We start from the raw sequence: 21,092 nt of genomic DNA on the forward strand, positions 1-21,092 counted from the left end.
AAAAAAAAAAAAAAAAGCCAGCAAACAGCTCCTGATTATTTAGTTGTTGAGATCTGAAAAGGTAAACAAGGCTCTGAAGCATCTGAACAAACGTGGAACTCGCTCTGTTGGCACCCGAGAGCTCCTGCTGATTCCAAACACCCCCAAAAAAAGCCAATTCCTGGCTGGGAAGCTGCTCTTCAGCTCCTTCCTGAGCACTGGGGCTATCACTGCAAAGCATGTAGGGCCATTCTGAGCCTTGACTAGAAAGAGGGAGAGATCATTAAGTTATAATTTCCCCACACAATTGGTATAAGCATTTCCCACCAACAGGATTAGGCTGAATACAAGATCCCAGAATAAAGCTGCTCAGCAGCGAGGGTGGCAGTTTAGTGCCTGGTAAATTTGATTTCTCTGAAAATCCTGACACATCATAATAGCAAAATCCTATTTACTGTGGCAAGCAGGATGGATAATACCATTTAACACCTGGAAGAGGATGTGCCATCAGCTCAGAGCTTTGTGCTCCCTGTGCTCATCTTACCTTAAGGTTAATGCTCCTTGACAGCCCCGACGTGGGAAGGAGAATCCCCAAATTAAGTGCTGAACTCAGGATTTGCAAATCCTTCTTCAACACTGAAGTAGTGGGAAAGAGGGATGCAGATAAGTGTATCACAGTCCCTGAAGTTAATGGCTGTGTTCCCAGGCTGGGAGCAGGCACTGAGCCCCGGGAGGAGCAGGAATCTCCCTTCCCAAAGGACATTCCAGCCCCCAGGGCCACGTGGAGATCAAGGAGTGGGCAGAGGAGCATCAGGGAAGTAACCTGGACATTGTTAAACCAGGATCCAACCTAACACTGAAACTTCCAAATGCTAACAGAGTCACAGAATCATGGAATGCTGTGGCTTGGAAAAGACTTTTAAAATCATCTTTCCCCCAGCAGTGCCAAGGCCACCACTGACCCATGTCCCCAAGTGCCACATCCACAGGGCTTTTAAATCCCTCCAGGGATGGGGACTCCACCATTGCCCAGGGCAGCCTGTTCCAACGTTTGACCACCCTTTCCCTGCAGAATTTTTCCCTGATATCCAACCTAAACCTTCCCTGGTGCAACTCAAGGCTGTTCCCTCTTGTCTTGCCCTTTGTTCCCTGAGAGCAGAGCCCGACCCCTCCTTGGCTCCAATCTCCTTCCACGGATTTTTAGGGAGCCAGAAGGTCCCAAATTTTTAGGGAGCCAGAAGGTCCCCCCTGAGCCTCCTTTCCTCCAGGCTGAGCCCCCCCAGCTCCCTCAGCCTCTCCAGGATAATCCCATCACCTCCCACCATCAGCATATTCACAGACTGCTCAACACTTGCTGCAAGTATTTCTAGGAAACTCTCAAGCACAGAAACTTGGCTCCAGTGAGAAATAACCCTGATTAATATGGGGATACATCTCTTGCTCATTCACACTGATAAACTAAGCAGTTGTGTCATACAGCAGTGTATTAAAATTAATTTCCTTCTGCTCCCATGACTTGGGGCATGATTCTCCTAATGATGCATATTAGCAGGAGGAAGCAGAGCAACAGGAAAAAGAGCTGAAGGAAATTTGAACCAGGGAGTCCCATCAGTCTCAGAGACAGAGCACACACAGACACACCTCACTGAGAGTCTGGGTGATGCCAAAACCGTCATGAGAAGCAGGAGAGGGTCGGGATTCCTTCGTTAAAAAATGGAGTCAAGCAAAAGCAACTGGGTGAAGGGACCCGGCTGCTCTCCAGAAAAAAATGAGGGCAACCTCAAAAATGAGGGCACCATAACCAGTGGTACCCTGACACTAGAGATGCAAAGATGCTCATGAAGGCTCCAAGTCATTGGGGCTTGGAAGTGACACCGAGCCAGTGGGACAAGGGAAGTGGAAGTGGAGGAGCTGAACAAAATGATGGACACAACAGGACAGAAGTGTGGATACACACCTGAGGATGTTGGAGAACAAAGTCACAGGGTTGTTCTTCCAGGTAATAAGATGCTCAATTTGCCCCAGATGTGACTTGTTCTCTTTCTTACTCTGCTCTTTTTCTAGAAAAATCAAATGGTTTAAAATGCCACCAATGCCCCCTTATCATCATGGAGTCACAGTATGGTTTGGGTTCAAGGGGGCCTTAAACATCATCCAGTGCCACTCCCTTCCACTAGCCCAGGTTGCTCCAACCTGGACTTGGACACTTCCAGGGATCCAGGGGCAGCCACAGTTTCTCTGGGTAACCTGGGCCAGGGACTTCCCATCCTCCCAGACAGCAATTCCTTCCCAATATCCCATCTCATCCTGCCCTCTGGCAGTGGGAAGCCATTCCCTGTGTCCTGTCCCTCCATCCCTTGTCCCCAGTCCCTCTCCAGCTCTCCTGGAGCCCCTTTAGGCCCTGCAAGGGGTTCTCAGCTCTCCCTGGAGCCTTCTCTTCTCCAGGGGAACATTCCCAGCTCTCCCAGCCTGGCTCCAGAGCAGAGGGGCTCCAGCCCTGGGAGCAGCTCCAGGGCCTCCTCTGGATTTGCTCCAGCAGCTCCATGTCCCTGTGCTGTTGTTCCCAGGGCTGGAGGCAGCTCTGCAGGGGGGTCTCACAAGGGAAGAGGAGGAAAATCCTCTCCTCCCCTGCTGCCCCTGCTGTGGGATGAGCCCTGGACATGGTGGGGGGGGTGGTTTCTGGGCTTCAACGGGTCATGTTGAGCTTCTCATCCACCAACCCCCCCAAGTCCTTCTCTGCAGGGCTGCTCTCCATCCATCCTCTGCCTGGATTTGTGGGATTTTTTGGGATTGCCCTGACCCACGTGCAGGAGTTTGCACCGGGAAGTGAATCATTAGGACAGTGTTGGGCACACACCAGACAGTGGTGTCACCACTCTGGTTCTTCACCACAACCAAGAAGCACCATCAGCCCGTAAGTGGGCAGCAAAAACCACAAATTTCTCTCCAAGCCTAATGTGTGAACACTTCAATAACACCTTCACATCTCAGTCAGTTAGAGAGCACGGGAAGGCTGTTCTTTAACTCCTTTGTTCAACTCCCTCACATTGCTTTGCTGCTGTGGAACATGTACTAACTCATAGCTGATGTGCTGTCCCTGACCTAGAAACACTGGCAGCTGTTCGGGGAATTGCTGGGTTTTGGGGAAGTATCAAAAGGTTTTTAGCACATAAACCAAATTTATGAACAGATATTCCCCCGGAGAACAGAACTGTTAATGTTTTAGTATCGCAGCTGTCACTGGTGCACAGTTATTCTGTCCTGTATTAATGCCCTGGAAAGGTTGAGCATCTTCTCTCAGTCACTGAAATATTTTATAATTGACAGACTTCATCTGGCACTGAATATGGATAATTTTCTCCATAAGGAGCACGCCAGGCTGACACTAATCTGTTCTGTTGTCATCTCCCTTTATTATCAACGTCTGCATTGTTTTTTCAGCAGCTCTGAAGAACACAAATAAGAAGCTCCTAATTGAAAAAGCTAAGTAATCAAAAAGCCAATTAATCATCGAGATGAGCTCTGACACCCGGTGATGCAACACACAGAAATACCACACAGGCACAGCTGAAGGGGTTTTAAAGTGTGCTCATTTGATGTGAGGATGATCTGAGAATGCAATTAGCATTCTCTGTCACAGGTGACAGACTCACACTGCACATTCCTCCAGCCTGATGTTGCTCCTCCGAGCTCGGCTCCGCTCCCCCCACACCTCCCGTTCTCATCTTCCCCCTGCTCTGACTCTGCACCTTCAGGACGAGTTTAGCAACAAATAGTCAGCCTTCCACCAGGCTCTGTGATTTCCAGGCCTTCCTGTTTTATTAAACCTCTATTTACCATCCCAACTTTCAAAAATCCCAACCCGGGAGCTCTCAGATGAACCTCGGCGACGGCTGCAGGCCAAGCCTTGGAGAAGGTGGAATTGCAGCATCCACGACCCCCCTGCTTCTCCAGCTTTCCACTCTGTGATCTCCACATCCCTGAACAAGTTCCAAGTCACATTTGGAGCACAGAGTTCACCTCCTTTCAGAGCTGCAACAACTGTTTTTTTTTGTGTAGGAGAGAGATGCTCGTGTACCTTGATACCGAACCAGATGACAACTCAAAGCAAGAGGTTTTTTAGCTCACAAATAAAAAGTCAGAATGAAAAGGCAAGGCTTGGTATCACAAAAGCTCCACTCTGAAGACAGAGCAAACATCATCCACGGTGTAAGACAGGGAATTCCGAACCACCTGCTGTGGCCCTGGAGAATTCCAAGCCCAAGGAGATGGGCAAGGGGTGGCAGAGCTCACCTATCTCACAGCATTTGGGGGATGACACCCCAGGAGAACTCAAATGAAGTTATTTAAAGGTCCTTATCCCCCCTTGCACACCACAATGACATATTTATGCACGTGTTAAAACGTGATTCCACATTGGAAGTCTTCACTTCTCAGGAGCAAGTGAAGGTACTGCACCAACAGCCTGCTCTAACAGTAAAAATAACTAAGAAAAAAACCTTATTTGCTGAATAAGACCTTCAGGAGGCAAAAGGAAAAGCTTCCAAAGATCCCTGGTTTCTCACACACCCTTTGCCATGAATTACTCCAGGTTTACTTGCACCACACACTGAGAGTACAGGTACAACCACCCCAAAAGGCACCAGTTTGGCTGAGAACCTGCAGGTGCTTTTCCCCCCCAAACCAGCCAGTTAATTCAGAATAAGGAAGGTATTCTGTGGGTTTTGTGGTGAAAGATCTTAATCTGTAGCTGTTTAAATAATGCACCGATTTAGAACCATTAAACTAATTTCCCCTCGTCCTTTCAAACTCTTTTTCATTGCCAAGAACACGGACTTCATTAATGTCATCTTCAAAAAGGCAGGACAAAGCACTGAGATGGTATCAGATATGTCCTCTACTTAAAATATTCATTAAGAGCAATTATACACACTGATAATTCATGCAACACGCTCCTCTCCCTAATCCATAAAAACAAGGGGGTCTCTCCCAGCCTGCTAAGCTGCATAAATGAATATGTATCTTGTTAATCATCCTCCAAACCAAAAATCCGAATTAATCAACAACAGATAAGCTCAAGAAGAAGGCAGAGGGGTATGGGGGGGGAAATGTGTTCAGGTTACAACCAACCTGGGAGCTGGCAAACGCTGACAGCAGCAATTACTTGAAATTAAGATCCTATAAAATAACACCCCATAAAGAACCAGAGTGCGAACAGCAACATGTTAAAGCACGTCCCACAGCCTGCCGGGGTGTTCTGTGCACTTGAGTTCCAGGTTTACTGGGAGAAAAAGGGCTTTTTAAACATGCTATAAATTTGGAATTAACATTAAACTCGCCACGTCCTGACGGCTTTTGGAGGGGATTACGAACTCCCCCCAAGGGAAGCAGAAATTCCCTCTGTCCTTCCACACTTCCCAAGGAATTTTAAGGCTGGTTGGTGAACATTTATTCACTTCCACTGGCCCTTCACCAGTGTTGGCAGAAAATAACCTCGTGATTTCGTTTCTCTGGAGGTAATTCCTGTGACTGATGAACTCCCACGGCAAATGTGAGAACTCGGCAAAGAAAACAATATTCTCCCCATCAAACCTCCCATCTTGTCAATACTGAGCCAGAGACAGAAGCAGTTCAGACCAAAAAAAAAAGCTCCTCTGGCCACTGTTTTAATCTTTCTCTCCTTAAAAAGAAGAACTGGCCAGAAAACTCCTCATAAAATGGCAAATAAAAGGCTTTACCCTCTCCTCGAGCCGAGCCAGCTGCTCTTTGTAGTAGGCATCGTGTTTCTTCAGCTCCCTGTCCTTCTCTTCCAGCTGCCTGGCCTAAAAAAAAAAAAAAGGCAGCAGAAAGTTAAAACTGGATCAAAGATATTGTGCTTTTTTTTTTCCCTTCCCTCCTCAACAGTTGTGCCAGAGTTTGGCCAAATGGATTTGGGAACGTCACAGAAACGGAACCGAACGGACCAGGCCGGGATGGGGTTTTAATTTTTTTTATTGGAATGCACCTTGTGAACTTTGGGAAACTTAGTTCTAAGCACGTGAATGTTTGGAAAGAACCAAATCCTTCCAATATCTGCCTAAAAGTACATCGAAATGTTGTTTGTTTGTTTGTTTGTTTTAATTAATAATTAGTCCTCTGGAAACTCCTCAGTTGGTTAAATACCCACAAAGTAAGTTGGAATCCTTTACCACTGGATCACTCCCATGTCCAGTAACTTAAAATAATACAGAATAATTCTGAATATTTATATTTTTGACACCAATATAACTTGGGTGTTCATTTAAGACACACTGCTTCCAGACATTTGACACGTTTTTGGCTTTTCATCTGGAGAATTTCCCCACATCTTGTATTAAGGAGACTCATTAGGAATTATAAAAACTCATTAAAACCCCCACATAGAGAAAAACATGCAAAGCTCTGAGTTCTCCAGTGAAAATACCAGAGAAGTGGGTTTGAAGCATTTAACAACTAAATTATCAACTCAAACACATTCCAGGTCCACAATTAATGATAAAATCCAATTAAAACTTTGGATTTTCGGTTATTCCTTCTTTAACTACTCACCTTTACTTCTATATCCTGAAGCATGTAAAAAAACGGAAAATTTAAAATTAAATTCATTATATATCTCGTGGTGAACAGAAAGAGCACAAGAAGACCCCGAAACACGCACGTCATCATCTGTCATCCAGAAAAATGCTACTACCTGGAAATTGTTGGGTTTTTTTTAATGCAAATTCACCAAAAATAGTCCAAAAAGCACAGCCAAATTCTTTTTTTTTATTATTTAATTATTTAATATAAGTATAAATATTATTTAATTTAATTTTTCTTGGATGAACCAAACCTTGTCCGAACCAAAGCTGCCACCCCCCGTTCATGTTCCAGCCCTGACCCACCACCAATTAATCAGCCTCGGCTCACTAATTACAGCTTTTTCAAAGCTGATTGCACTAAATATTCCACAGCCAAACTCCCATGTTTTGTATCACTCGTGGTTTGCTTCTCCTCACAGATAATCCCTGATCTCCTCCCAGACCTGGGGGTTATGGAACAGCTGGAAATTCGTCACAGGTCGTGTGTCCCAAAACCACCCTCTCCCAAATACGGAATCATGGAATGGTTTGGGTCGGAAGGCACCTTAAAGATCATCAAATTCCACCCCCTGCCATGGGCAGGGACACCTCCCACTAGCCCAGGTTGCTCCAGCCTGGCCTTGGACACTTCCAGGGATCCAGGGGCAGCCACAGCTTCTCTGGGCACCCTGTGCCAGAATATCTAACATTCCATATCTAACATTCCATATCTAACATCCCATATCTAACATTCCATGTCTAACATCCCATATCTGATAAACTACTGCAAGGCACTGGTACATATTTTCTGTCCAACCACCACGTGATCCCTGAAATCTCTGTGATCTCCACGACATTCCTTTGGTGTAAACGGAGAGAACATAAAATTCGTGTTTCCCAGTGCTCAGTTTTCAGTTCTCATAATTCCACAGTGTTTTAGACAAACCTATTGATGGCCTGAAATGCAGCAGCAAAACTGACTCTGGGAAGGCAACAAGGTGCAACAAAACCCAGGCAAGAGCATCAAGGAATTAATTCCCTCATCCCATTCTTGAGGGATCACAAGGACAAAAGTGTTGAGGGTGTAAAAGCAACAGGTCAAGGGCTCAGAGATGATGGAAGAGACAAACCCCATCCTCACTCTCCAGGTTAAATTCCTCCCATCTGTGTCTCGCTGATCAAACACCATGAAAAAAGATAAATGGCTTTAATTAATTAATGCTATCTGAGCACTAAATTTATATATATTTATATATTATGAGCAGGGTAATATATTATATATATATATATAAAATAATATATAATGTTTATTCCATGGGTATCCATCCCAGTGCAAGATTTTGCCCTGGAAAGTTTGATCTGCCCCAGAAGGTTTGTTGGTTTTTTAGGTTGTTTTTTGGGTTTGGTCCCCTGCCCCTCAGGACAACCAGTGATCAAACCAGATTTTACTGCACTAAATATAAAGGGGCCAAAAAAAAAAATTACCAGTCGTGCCCCTTATTGCTCTGATCTATCAGTGATAAAAAAAAAAATATTACATTATAAGAATACTAAATAATCTATTTATCCAAAGGTTTGGGTCCCCGTCTTGTGAAAGTAACTGGGAGATTTGGTAGGCAGGTAAGAAACTCAGAAAACAGGAGTTTCTTCCACTCCTGACACTTGTACAGTAACTCAGACACAGCAAAGTTCAAATAAATAAGTAATAAATAAAATTATTCATTTATACAGGAGACTATAAATATGCCAATAGGAGAGAATTCAGTGCCAAAAAGAAAAACCTGGAAAGCAATATTATATTTATGGGGCCACAGCTACAAGATCCTGGTGAATATCAATGAGCTGTGAGAAAACAATTAAGAGTAGCTGGATATTCAATTAGCTCAACGCTGCTGTTCAGGTGTAAAGGAGATACTGGAACTGGTTTGTTGCTTCTTCACAAAGAAATTCTGCTTAAAAAAAGCCTTTATTTGGGTGTTTTCTAGGAGACACAGCCCATCTTCCCCAAACCACCCAAATTTAATACCCCAAAAATACACCACTAACATCAAATATTAGTCCGATTCTGAAATTCTTCTGAATTTCTTCCTCACAATCACAAGGAAGTTGGATCAGCATTTAAAGGCCAACCTGGGTTTCGTTTTCCAAAGTAGGAGCTGGATTTGGCCCCGCTCTGCTATGAGGTGCCATCGCTGGAAAAAAATGGATATCTCCAATAAAATTCCCTGGGAATGGCCTTATTCCCGCCTGCAGGGACACCTGGTGACGAAGCCAAACCCTCCTCACACTGGATACAACAAATGCATGTTTATTTTGTCCCTTGTAAGGTAAAACAGAGCAAATAAGCATAAAAAATGTGTGTTTAATAATTAATCGTAAAATGTAAATAAAGGGAATCTGGTTATCAGGATGCAACGAGATTCCAGGTGTGTGCAGCCACAAATTGATATTATTTAAGGAAAAAAAAAAAAAGAAAAAAAAGCCATTATGAGGCAGTTTAATATAAGTTTGCAGGCAGGATTCAAACTCAGCAGTCCCAGGTTTTCAGCTGCCCCTCGGTGCCGACTCCGACCTCCAAATCCATTATTATCCACACCAGGTTTACAGTGGAAAACCCCTGAGATGGGTCCAGTTTGCATTTTCCTGGGAAAAGAACGACCTGCTTCCAAGTAAGAGTCTGGTTTTACACTAAATTTATAAATTATCATCAGTTATCTCCAAGCCCTCTGATTGATGGTCATCTCCTCCACCAAGAACATCAGGGGATGGGGTAAGTGGACACCAAGGGCTCCCAAGGCACATCCAAGGCTTCCAGTGAGACCTGGAATTGGGTGTGGGGGCTGGAAGAGCCCCTGTCACAAAGGGTTTATGAGATGAAGGGGATTTGCCCAACTAAACATGGATCCAGCAATGAGGGCTCTGCTGGGAAAGGTCCCATGGAATATCTGCAGGCCTCAGGTCCCTGGACTTTGAAGGAAGGATCAATGGATTAAGGGGGGAAAGGAAGCAGCAGCAGCTCCAGAAGCACCACAGTCCTGTGGGAGAACTGCTGGGAGGGTGGGATGGGTGAGATGTCCCAGCACCACGGGACAGCAGATCTCCAAACTGATCCTTCCTAGTTGTGTTGCTGGAGATTTTCCATCTCTTGCCACATGAAGTTTACTGGATAAGTGTATCCCTAGGCTGGAGTTGGATGTGAATCCCAGAACTCACTGACACCGACATCACTCAGGTCCAGCCTGTGAGTGTCCCGTTGTCAAAGTTATTCAGCCTTTCAGAGAAGGGTTTGGGTTGGAGGGGACCCTAAAACTCACCTGCTCCGACCCCCTGCAATGAGCAGCGACACCTTCAGCTGCATCAACCTGCTCAGAACATTCTCCCTTGAATGTTTCCAGGGATTTGATGTCCATTAAACTCCTCTGCCCACAAACCCTGTCGCAGTGGACAACACTCACCCTGTGCACTCACATTTGAATGTGGATAAAATCAGATTTAAAAGGTTTGTTCCTCATCAATACAACAATGGTCAGCAAACCTACACTCTTCACCCACTCCCTGCAGTGTCCCAATAAATAATTCTCAATTTCCACACTTAACAGATGTAGAATTGCCACATTTTTATCTTTTAAACTTCTATTTCGAGATATAAATCCACGCATCATTCCAAACAGGCAACAGGGGTAATTTATGGACGTTCTTAGGAACATATGCTGCTCCCTTCCCCCCCTCAAAGAATTCCTTTTTGAAGCCTTCAATATTCACAAAATCACTCCTAACCACACAAAATCATCTGGACACATCACTCGAAGAGAAGGACCTTAATTTTCATCTCCACTTGTAAAAAAGGTAGAGGTTCTTTCCGAATTAGAAACGGCAGCGACAATAACGCGGCGTAAAACGTGTTCTTTGACAACTGTAATTAAAACAAGCTTTTGTAATTACCACTAAATGTGCTACAGTACATTTTCTCCAAAGAATGAAGTCCTGAAAGACTGAGCAGCGCAGATAAAAAAAGATCACATTGAGAGGAGGCTAATGGAGAAAATGAAACAATTGAATTTATGGACGTTAAGGATCTGGTCTCTAACGGAACATGTGACGCGAAGCCTCATTTACTAAATCTCGTTATGGAGCAAAGGAGAAAAAAAAAAAAAAAAATGTAAATTGTGCCAAACAAAGGAGTTATGGATTCCAGTTTCCAACGTGAGCCACAGGAATATCAACCCAAATCCGTGGGAATGTCACCATCCATCAAGACAGAAGCTCATCGATGTTGTTGCTCCAACGAGAAGAGTTTCTGTTAATATGCCAGAATAAAAAGCTGAATAAGAAAAATCCCAGAATCCCAGAATCACTGAGGTTGGAAAAGATCTCCAAGGTCATCAAGTCCACCCTGTGCCCCATCCCCACCTTGTCCCCCAGCCCAGAGCACTGAGTGCCACATCCAGGCCTTCCTTGGACACCTCCAGGGGTGGGGACTCCAAACCTCCCTGGGCAGCCCCTTCCAAAAGGTGGGACAGCTGCAGGAGGAGGTGGGGGGTTTAGGAGCACAGGCACACACAGCTGAGGGACCCAAAGAGACCTCAGAGGTGACAGGGCCAACTAAGAGGCCACACCTGGTGCCTCCAGGCCGTGTCCAGTTGGGATTTGAAAACCTCCCAGGAAGGACAAGGAACAAGCTCTGCTGTGCCTTCTCCATCAGGAAGGTCTCCCAGGCTCTGTGTAGGGCCAGGGCCCCAGGAGGAGAAGCAGGAACAGCAGGAGGGAAGTTCTGAGTCACTCATCCCTTGAGAGGACTCGGGGTTCCTTCCAGCCTGATTTATTTTATGACCCTACCCCGAAACACGGGGCAGAAAAACCCCACAATTGCACCAAGCGACTCAAAATGAGCAATTAGGGATTCACAGATTGGTTTGGGTTGGAAGGGACCTTAAGGATCATCCTGTTCCAACCCCTGCATGGGCAGGGACACCTTCCACTGTCCCAGGTTGCTCCAAGCCCCCTCCAACCTGTCCATGTCCAACACAAGGTGCTGCTTCCCACCAAACTCTGCTCCTACCGGAACGAACCACCTGGTCTGTTCAGCTTCCAAAACAACAGACTCTGACGACTTCATTTCTTGAAAATAAAAACTAAAACACGCTCACGACCATTCTATTCACTAGAAAAGCTTCCTGTTTCCATCCAGCCACAATTCCAAGGGAAAAAGAGCCGCTGAACAAATCTGTATCCACCTCAACGGGAACGACGGAGAGGTTCGACTTGTTCCCGAAACTCTACCCATGCTTTTCACTCAGCCAAGATCAAACACTTTCAGGACTATCTGTACTGCTGCCAGGGATTTGTAGCAATTCAAATATTGTCTGTAACCGTCTCTGACAGCTTCTGGTGTTTCACTCAGATGTCAAACACGTCGTTTCCCGTTAAACCGAGAGCGGCGCAGGCTGCTCCGTGTGAGCCAAAGTGGATTTCTCTCCATAAAACCCGAGCAGGAGGATTATTATCCCGTAAAATTCAGGAAAGAACTGCCAATAAACAGACTCAGGACTGTGTTCTACTTCCATCCCTGCTGCTACGCCGCTGTTGCATTAAGCCGTAAATATTTTTGCCCTTTTTTTTTTGCCGTGCTCGGAATTGATCTAATGACGATTTTACAGAAGTACTTTGAAATTGCTTGATTAAGCGACAGAAAGAGAAATAAAAGTCATTACTGGGCACTGTGAGCCAATATTTGATGCATTTTTAAACAAAACACCATGTAAAAAAAATAAAAAAAACAAAGGAAAACATAAGAACTTCCAGAAGTTCATCACTGAAATCCAAAGTGAAAAGAAACCTCCATCTCAGTTGTCTCATATCCAAATATGAGAGAATACAGAGAATGTACAGAGCAACTTTTGAAATCTAAGCTTTCCATCCAGGAGTTTCTCCATTTGAAGGGTGCAATAAAAGCAGCACCTTCATTTTTTTTTCTTAGGTGTTCAAAAAGGCACTACTTAAAAAAAATACTTAAAAACTGCAGAGAATCTATTGTCCTAAAGGTATTTTATCTGTGTTTTTTGGGAGTTAGATCTTGCTAAAACTGAACTCTTCTAACCATCAAAACTTATTGATTCTGTCCCAAATTATGCAGCCATTCTGTTTATCATTATTGCCAAACAGAGATTTTTCTTATTCCCATTCTATTAATGGAATATCAAAATATTCTATTTCCTGTTTTCCCCACTGATAATGAAACAAATGGAAACAGCAGGTAATTTAAGACAGAGGTTATAACTCAAAAACAAGCTGGTCTTTTAAATGGGATATATGACTTAACAGTGAAATATTCAGGGATTTAACCCCAGCATTTCCATGGGAACATCATTTTGGGCATTTTTGGGAATGCCACAGCTTTCCCCAAACCCACTTTTTCTCACCAAGATACACAAAAAATTCACATGGTAAAGAAAATATTTCCAGCTAATTGGTGTGTCATGTGTATCATACATATACATATATCATCATATACATGTATATCATGCAAATCAAGGGTAGACAACTTTTATCCTAATTAATAAGGAATTAATTTCAGCTCTGTTTCTTTCTTTCCAGCACTTGGAAAACCCAATAGGAGGAAATAACAGGACAGTTCATAGTTCTTTTCATTGCACCCCTAAAATATTTAACTAAGTGCAAAAATCCTAAGTGATAAGTTAATATCACATAGTTACTCTTTTAATTATTAAATACAAACTTCAGATCCACGAAAGCCTTGGGAAAGTGTGGGGGGGGAAACAGCAGGAAGCACACGGAGGAACACAGTGATTTAATGCTCTCTGTCTTTTATTTTAAATACCAAATCACAATGCTGGTCTTTCAGCACTTTCTTTAAAAGATTCAGCAATTTATCCCACAACAAACCCCCGAGAGAATTCCCACCTCGAGTAAAACAGCTCTGAAAGGGGCTGGGATTGATTTTATTCATTGATTATTGGGGAGCATCTTCCTTTCACATAATCCTGTAACGCGTGTCATCGGATTTCTGGGTCCAACTTCCACTCAACTGCACTTTTATTTCTCCTCTCATTTATTGCAGGAGCCCCCAGGGCAGAGCCTGGAGTCACTGCACAGCTGTGCAGTGTTTAACATCGTTAGACTTCAAGCTCTGCTGGTGTTTGCACAATTGGAACGGAGAGAAATAACATTCCAAGCACAGAAAATATTTTAAAGTCGACGGGAAAAGCAGATTTAAGACAAGACAAGGGAGGAAAAGAAACACTTGGGTTTTTTGTAAAGGACATACTGGAATAATGAAAATCATTTATATGGTTGGGTTTTTTTAAGCCCTGCCCAGTTTGGATGGTATTTATCTGAGTGTGCCAGGAATTTGGGCCTGGGCAACTAAACAAACCCTCGAAATTATGAATATAATTAACAAATTGGAGGCAGGAGTTACATTTAAGAGAGGGACATTCCACGCTCTGCCATCCTTGTCATGTGCATTTGCTGACATGACATTTAGAGGGTTGAACATTTCAGGGCAGAGGCTGTTCCAAAAACATGGTTCTAGATTTTACTGTAAGGTTTTTTGTCCCAGTTGGAAGGAATAAAACAGCTGGTTAAGAGAATATTCAAAAAAAAAAAAATCAACAGCATCTTACACTAATAATAAAAATATAATAATAGTGATAATGACATTGATGATGATGATGATAATAATATCAAATTAAATGCTCAAAGTCCATCCAGTCCCACCCCCTGCCATGGGCAGGGACACCTTCCACTATCCCAGGATGATCCAAGCCCTGTCCAACGTGGCCTTGGACACTTCCAAGGTGGAATCCAATGAGGATGAATGGCAAAGGACACAACCTGGAAGCAAACTTCTGCACCAGCCACGGGAATAATTTTAGATTCTGAATTTTAGATTCTGATTTTTAGCTTCTGAATTTTAGATTCTGAGTTTTTTATTCTGCCTCTAAAGCCCCAGAGAAAAGACTTGATCTTCCTGCAGGAAAACTCGTCCCGGGTGTCACAAGAGGCAAATAAAAGCAGGAGATTTATGAAGAGAAGGGCCAAGAGGAGAAGGCACCACGCTGAGACCACATTATTTGATATAAATAAAACCCCAGAGCTCTGGTCACTCACTCTCTGTATATTTATATTCTGGTCACCACAGCAGAAAGCTTCAGAGAAGAAAGAAGCTGGAGATCCATAAAGCCCAAAGCCACGAGAAGTGCTCTGTGTACACGAGAGAGGGACACAAACTAATTAAATGTTCAGAGAAGGTGAGCCAGGCTCTCTTATTTACTCCTCCTCATAATACAAGACCGAGGAAATATTCAGTGAACAGTGAAATTGAAAAGCAACAAATTTGAAACCAATTAAATGCATAATTAACCTGCAGAACTCGCTGCCACAAGTTATCAGTGAAGCCAATCGCTCAGCAAAAACCCCAAAAGTTGAGATGTTTGCATCTGAAAACGTCACAATTCCACCCATAAGGATTCCTTTGGGGGCTGTAAAGCTCCTCAGTCTGATGACAATTAAATGTGTTGAAGTCTGTCATGGCTGGATTATATTCCATAATATTATATTGTGGAGGTCATAAGAGGCAACTCCTTTTTGTCCCACCTCTGTGTCACAAAACACCTCTGAGGAGCTGCTTTATTTCTTGTGGTGGATGAGAAAAACCCTCATTTGAGGCCGAAATTTCAGCCTCTTCCAGTCAGTTCCTGTGCTGTTTTATTTCCATAACCAAGAAAAGAAAAAAAAAAAAAGCCTAAAATCAGCCTTGCCAACTTTTTTTCTTATCGCTCAGGATGACAATTTGCATGGGATGACAAAGATCTTCACACCAAGAGTTTCAAGGGCTCTTTGTGCAGAACTGCCTCTCCTTTGGGGTGTGGTAACAGCTACACGGTGGAAGGAACTGATGGGAAATGAAACTCAAAGTACCAAACAAAGCAAAATATCCAGTCAGCAGGGAACAAAAGAAAAAAATAGCTCATGAGGGAATTTAAATAGTGCTGAGGCAGGAACCCGAATGCTGAACTGGTGCAACGACTGGTGCAGCAGGAGAGGCTGCGGAGCGGCCCCGCTCAGCAAATTCCCACCATCAGCCTCATTGTTCCCAACCCTGAGAAATCCAGGCAGCAAAAAGCACAATTTCCAGCTTGAAGAAGAGAAAAAGTGCTGAGGAGCACTTTGGGAAGCACAGGGAATCCATGCTCTGGGTTTGCCAAAGGAAACCACCACCGAAGGCTCCTCGAGCCTCTCCCTTCCCAGTTCCACTTTCCCTCCTCTGCTCTTCACCTTCCCAAATAAACATAAACCCACTAAAACTGTCCCAGTTGGAACTCACACTCTGCTACAACATCTCAGCTGCTTGAAGAGATATCAAGGGTCAGGAGGAATCAGGGGAGACCCCCCTGCAGAGCTGCCTCCAGCCCTGGGAACAACAGCAGGAGGATTTGGAGCTGCTGGAGAAAATCCAGAGGAGACCACGGAGCTGCTCCAAGGGCTGGATTCCCTCTGCTCTGGAGCCAGGCTGGGAGAGCTGGGAATGTTCACCTGGAGAAAAGAAGGCTCCAGGGAGAGCTGAGAACCCCTTGCAGGGCCTAAAGGGGCTCCAGAAGAGCTGGAGAGGGACTGGGGACAAGGCAGGGAGGGACAGGACACAGGGAATGGCTTCCCAGTGCCAGAGGGCAGGGATGGATGGGATATTGGGAAAGAATTCCTGTCTGGGAGGGTGGGGAGGGGCTGGAATGCATTTCCCAGAGAAGCTGTGGCTGCCCCTGGATCCCTGGAAGTGTCCAAGGCCAGGCTGGATGGGGCTTGGAGCAACCTGGAATAATAGTGGGAGGTGTCCTTGCCCATGGCAGGGGGGTGGAATGAGATGACCTTTAAGGTCCATCCAACCCAAAACATTCTGGGATTCCACAACTCCAATTTAACTGTAAATAGTAGGAAGGTACAATAACAACTAAGACAAACTCGAGCTACCTGGTATTTTAACTTCTAGAGATACAAATGTTCTCAGTCACCAGGACTATCCCGAGATTCCCTTTTTATTTGCCCACAGTTTTAAGGAAAAGACAATTGGAGCTTCAGAGCCAAGAGCTTCTGGCTCAAGGAAATCCATGGAACTCTTACTGCATCTCCAACAACATCTAAAACTGAGGAAGCACCATCCTGGGCTGCAGGAGGATGAGTTGTGCTCTCACTTCAACCTCCAAAAATATTTATTTCCTTTAATTTTCCTTTTTAGGGGGGATGTCAGGAGTCTGTACTGTCTGTACAGTGCCCGGAGAATCCACAACCCACACAGCTTCTTCAGGAATACTCTTATTTTACCATGAACATTTCCACGTTGTGGGTGAGAGAGTCTGGAAGCGAAAGCAAACACTTAAAAGCCCTTTCCAGAAAAAAAAGCTTTCATCCCAGTCAATATGATCCTTCAGGAAAATACAAGCTGCCAAGTACTTCTATAATAAGTTTGGGAAAAAAAAAAAAAAAACCAAAACAAACCACCTCTTCTGGGAGTTGCTAAAACATAGTCCATTTTACACCAGCTTTTTTTGTGCTGCCCGACGTTCCGAGTGCTGGAAAGCAAAGCTCTCCCCTGGATTCCTGAAGTGGGTTTTTACTGCAAGCCCTAAAATCTATTTGTCATGCACTACAGACTCCTCTACCCACCGTGAGAATTAAGGCTTCATTGTCGAAACGCGGGGAGAAGCGGCGACTATTTGCCTAAGTAATGTCACTGGTATTTGGGGGAAATTGGGAACAGCGAAGAATTGTTCAAATTAGGTTAATTCAGGGACAATCCGAGAGCTGCAGCTTTGCTCTGTCCTTAAAACAAATCCGCAGAACGAAACATGACCGATCATAAATAGGGGAAAGGATCCAATAAAGGGTTTATTCAGCCCTGACAATGCAGAGTACACGACACCCCGCTGAGCTTTCAGGTTATTAAACAAGACGTGGCTCCGCAAGGAAGCAGGAAAAAAACCTGGACTGGAGGAATTCCTGGCTGGGAGGATGGGAAGGCCCTGGCACAGGTTGCCCAGAGAAGCTGTGGCTGCCCCTGGATCCCTGGAAGTGTCCCAGGCCAGGTTGGAGCAACCTGGGCTAGTGGAAGGTGTCCCTGCCCCTGGCAGGGGGTGGCACTGGATGAACTTTAAGGTCCCTTCCAGGCCCTTCTTTTTTCAAAATGTTGGGTCTAGAGGAGTAACAAAGACAATGTAGGTTAAGAGATTTAAAAAGGAAATGTCAAAATAAAAAAAAAATCGGTTTTTTGCACCGCAGGAAACAAGAAATAATTTTTATGATACATATTTTATATATAGCTATAATTACATTTAATTGTCTTGCCACAGTCTGCAAGATATCACAGCTGCCTGCAGGGTAACAGCAATTCAAACTGCACTGACACTCTGCCTTTATTTAACATGGATACACATGGCCAGGGACCAGGAGGCTAAAAAACTGGTTTTCCAACAGAAATCCCAGTTTTCTCAGAACAAACCTTATGGTGTAGCAATCTCTGACCACCCAAAATGAGATTAAAATCATTCATATGTGAGAAAATACTCACAGGCATCTTCTGGTGCATTTAGAATCATGGAATGGTTTGGGTTGGAAGGGACATAAAGGATCCTCTTGTTCTACCCCCTGCCACGGGCAGGGAAACCTTCCGCTATTCCAGGTTGATCCAACCTGGCCTTGGACACTTCCAGGGATCTGGGGCAGCCACAGCTTCTCTGGGCAACCTGGGTCAGGGCCCCACAATCATTACTGAAAGGAATTCCTTCCCAATATCCCAGCTAACCCTGCCCTCTGGCACTGGGAAGCCATTCCCTGTGTCCTGTCCCTCTAGGCCTTGTCCCCAGTCCCTCTCCAGCTCTCCTGGAGCCCCTTTAGGCCGTGGAAGTGGCTCTCAGCTCTCCCTGGAGCCTTCTCTTCTCCAGGTGAACATTCCCAGCTCTCCCAGCCTGGCTCCAGAGCCCTTGGAGCGCCGTTAACTCCCATTTTCCCTTCCCGACCACCCCAGACCAGCTCAGGAAATGCCTGTTTTTCCCTCTTTATTCTATGGAGCATCATTAATCTCTGCCACATTCCCATTTCCCAGGCTCAACTGACGGGAGAACGAGGCCCAGAGATTTCCATGCCCAAGTTCCAATGGATTTGGGCCCAGAAATCCCAACAAGGCAACCGTGGTGGGATCACCACCGTCGCCGATGCCGGTGACTTACGGCCCCGGCTCGGAGCCATTCCCAAAGGGAAGCTGGAGGCAGGAATCTGCTTTGGATGGAATCTCACTGCAGGTGCACAAATTCAGCTCCCATAAAGTCAAATTCAAGAGAGTCTTGTTTGCTTTTGTGAAACTTTAATCCGTAGCAGGCAGCCGGCAGTATTTTTCCCTTAATGATGAGGAAATAACCTCCCATCTCCTCAGAGCCAACCCGAGTCAATTAAGGATTAACAAACAGAAAACAAAAAAAAGCCAGTTTTCCATGAATTTTTAGCTGTAAGGGTTCACTACAGAAAAATAAGTTAAGAGGAACATGGGGTTTATTTTTTCTAAAGCTGTACCAAAACGACCAAAGTGCAAATAAACGGAGCTGCTGCATCGACCAACACTCAAAACCAACACAAAACATCATCCTAAACCTGAGAAAAACTGAGATTTAAAGTGAGTATTTCTCAGACTGGAATCTACCTATTCAAACCAGATACATGATCTCATAAATATATATAATTTCTTGGCCATATTTAACATTCAGAATGTCCAAATTAAAGCAGAGCCGTGGCCAAGGGGCACAAGAAACCCAGGCAGGGATTTGGAATTCCTAATTACACCAAAATCTACAGCTGGAGAGCAAATATTCCTGCTTTGGGCACACAGCTGGGTTTTTTCCCCAAAAATATCTACCCCCTTCACACTTGTGGGTAGATATTTTTGTATTTGTACATTTTTTAGATGACATTTATCCAGTTTTATATGTTATATAGATGCACTTGAGTCCCTACCGAACTCCAAACCTACCAGCGAATTCAGCAGGACCAAAACTAAACGTTGATCCTTTTACAGTGGTTTTTGTTTGTTTGTTTGTTTGTTTGAAATGTAACAGGGAGTATCAAAGAGCCTGAATATTTGACTAATCTTCCCTTTGTTCAGCTCCCAAAAACATTTCAAAGCTCCAAAGTGACAACAGGATTTTAAAGGCTTTTTTTTTCTTTTTGTTTTTTGCACAACAGAAAAGAAAAAGCAGAAGACAAGAGAGACAAAGATCCATCCTTGTAGTTGGAGGCTCAGGATAAGGGTATAGAAATGGTACAAAACAGTATAAAATAGTATAAAATAACAGATTGGGGGGTGTTAGCACAGGTACATCAGAGTCTTTTGAGATTTAATCCTGATATTCCCTGTGTGTAACCGAGTTTTTCTGTCTAATATTTATGGAAGGAATAACTGTCATAAAATATTTTATTCCTCTGCCTGCTCACAGGCAGATTTACAATTAAAAAAGGCATTTTAGCAGAGCTGGAGTAGCAGGGCTGGCTTTGTAAAACCCCAGGCACAGCTCAGCTCCTGCTCCAGGCTTACCTGAATCAGATCAAGACTCGTGCTCAGATCAAGGCTGTGATAAATTAAGAGATAAAAATGGAAAAAAAAAATGGAAAAAAAATGGAAATAAATGGGAAAAATGGAAGGATCTGGCAATAAAATGTGGAAGGTTGGTATAACCCTCTACCAAAGGCTGCCAAGGGTGGAGAAGTTTGATGAGGGGGGAGGAGGTGGAAGGAGGAGGTTGACTTCTCCCTGAACATGGATTTATCCAAAGGAAGTCAGGGAAGGGACTGGGAAGGAGAAGGAACTGAGAAGGAACTCCCAACTGCTGCTGGAGGAATCAGAGCTCAGGCTGGAGAGTCTCCCATTTCCACAGGGATAAAACCAAGCCCTGTGTTACCGACGGAACCGCCCAAGGAAGAGTGGGCACGGCGGGATTTGGGAATTCAGGGAAGAGGCTTCTCCTTCCATCTCTCCCCCAGCTCGGCTCAAAGCTCAGCTTTGGACACAAACATGGAATCGGGAAAGCAGCAGAACGTTATTTTATAAATTAAATAGCGACCTGGACAAGGTGGGCCAGGAAACCTCCCCCACTGATTCCCTCAAGGATGGAGCCAAGGAGAGAAGAACAACTTTTTTTTGGTTCTACAAAAGCTTTCAAAGTAAGATTTTTGCTATGACACCAAGGAAAACCATCAAAAAGCACCAAATCAAGGAGAGATGGTGCCACTGCCAGCAGGAAATTCCAGCTGAGGGCAGTCGGACACCAAAGGACACCGGTGACCAAATCCCAAATTACGGTTTGAGAGCCCGATTTATCCAAGCCCACCCCCAATTCCACCTGGAGGAAGGGCCAATTGGGAGTTTTCCTCTTTTCTGCTGGATTTTTTTTTCCCCTCCCTTTTTAAGATATTGAGGGATTTTCTAAAATTAAGATGCACCCACAGCGTGAAGGGGAAGATACAATCAGGCTGCTG

General features: G+C 44.4%; 1 protein-coding gene across 5 annotated transcripts in view; it reads right to left on the reverse strand.

The window, feature by feature from the left end:
• CHCHD3 (coiled-coil-helix-coiled-coil-helix domain containing 3) overlaps positions 1 to 21,092 on the reverse strand; it is a 150,066-nt gene that overhangs the window by 52,216 nt on the left and 76,758 nt on the right. For 3 of the 5 annotated variants that reach the window (XM_017807810.1, XM_017807809.1, XM_017807811.1), the window contains exons 5-6: positions 6,547 to 6,561; positions 5,718 to 5,801 (exon numbers count right to left, since the gene is read on the reverse strand). In XM_017807810.1, the coding sequence (XP_017663299.1) occupies positions 5,718 to 5,801; positions 6,547 to 6,561 (99 nt within the window). The remainder of the gene's footprint in view (positions 1 to 5,717; positions 5,802 to 6,546; positions 6,562 to 21,092) is intronic. The other 2 variants (XM_017807813.1, XM_017807812.1) reach the window with 1 other exon arrangement.

Source organism: Lepidothrix coronata, unplaced genomic scaffold, assembly GCF_001604755.1.
Source record: "Lepidothrix coronata isolate B3197 unplaced genomic scaffold, Lepidothrix_coronata-1.0 Scaffold20, whole genome shotgun sequence".
In the NCBI taxonomy this organism is placed as follows: Eukaryota; Metazoa; Chordata; class Aves; order Passeriformes; family Pipridae; genus Lepidothrix; species Lepidothrix coronata.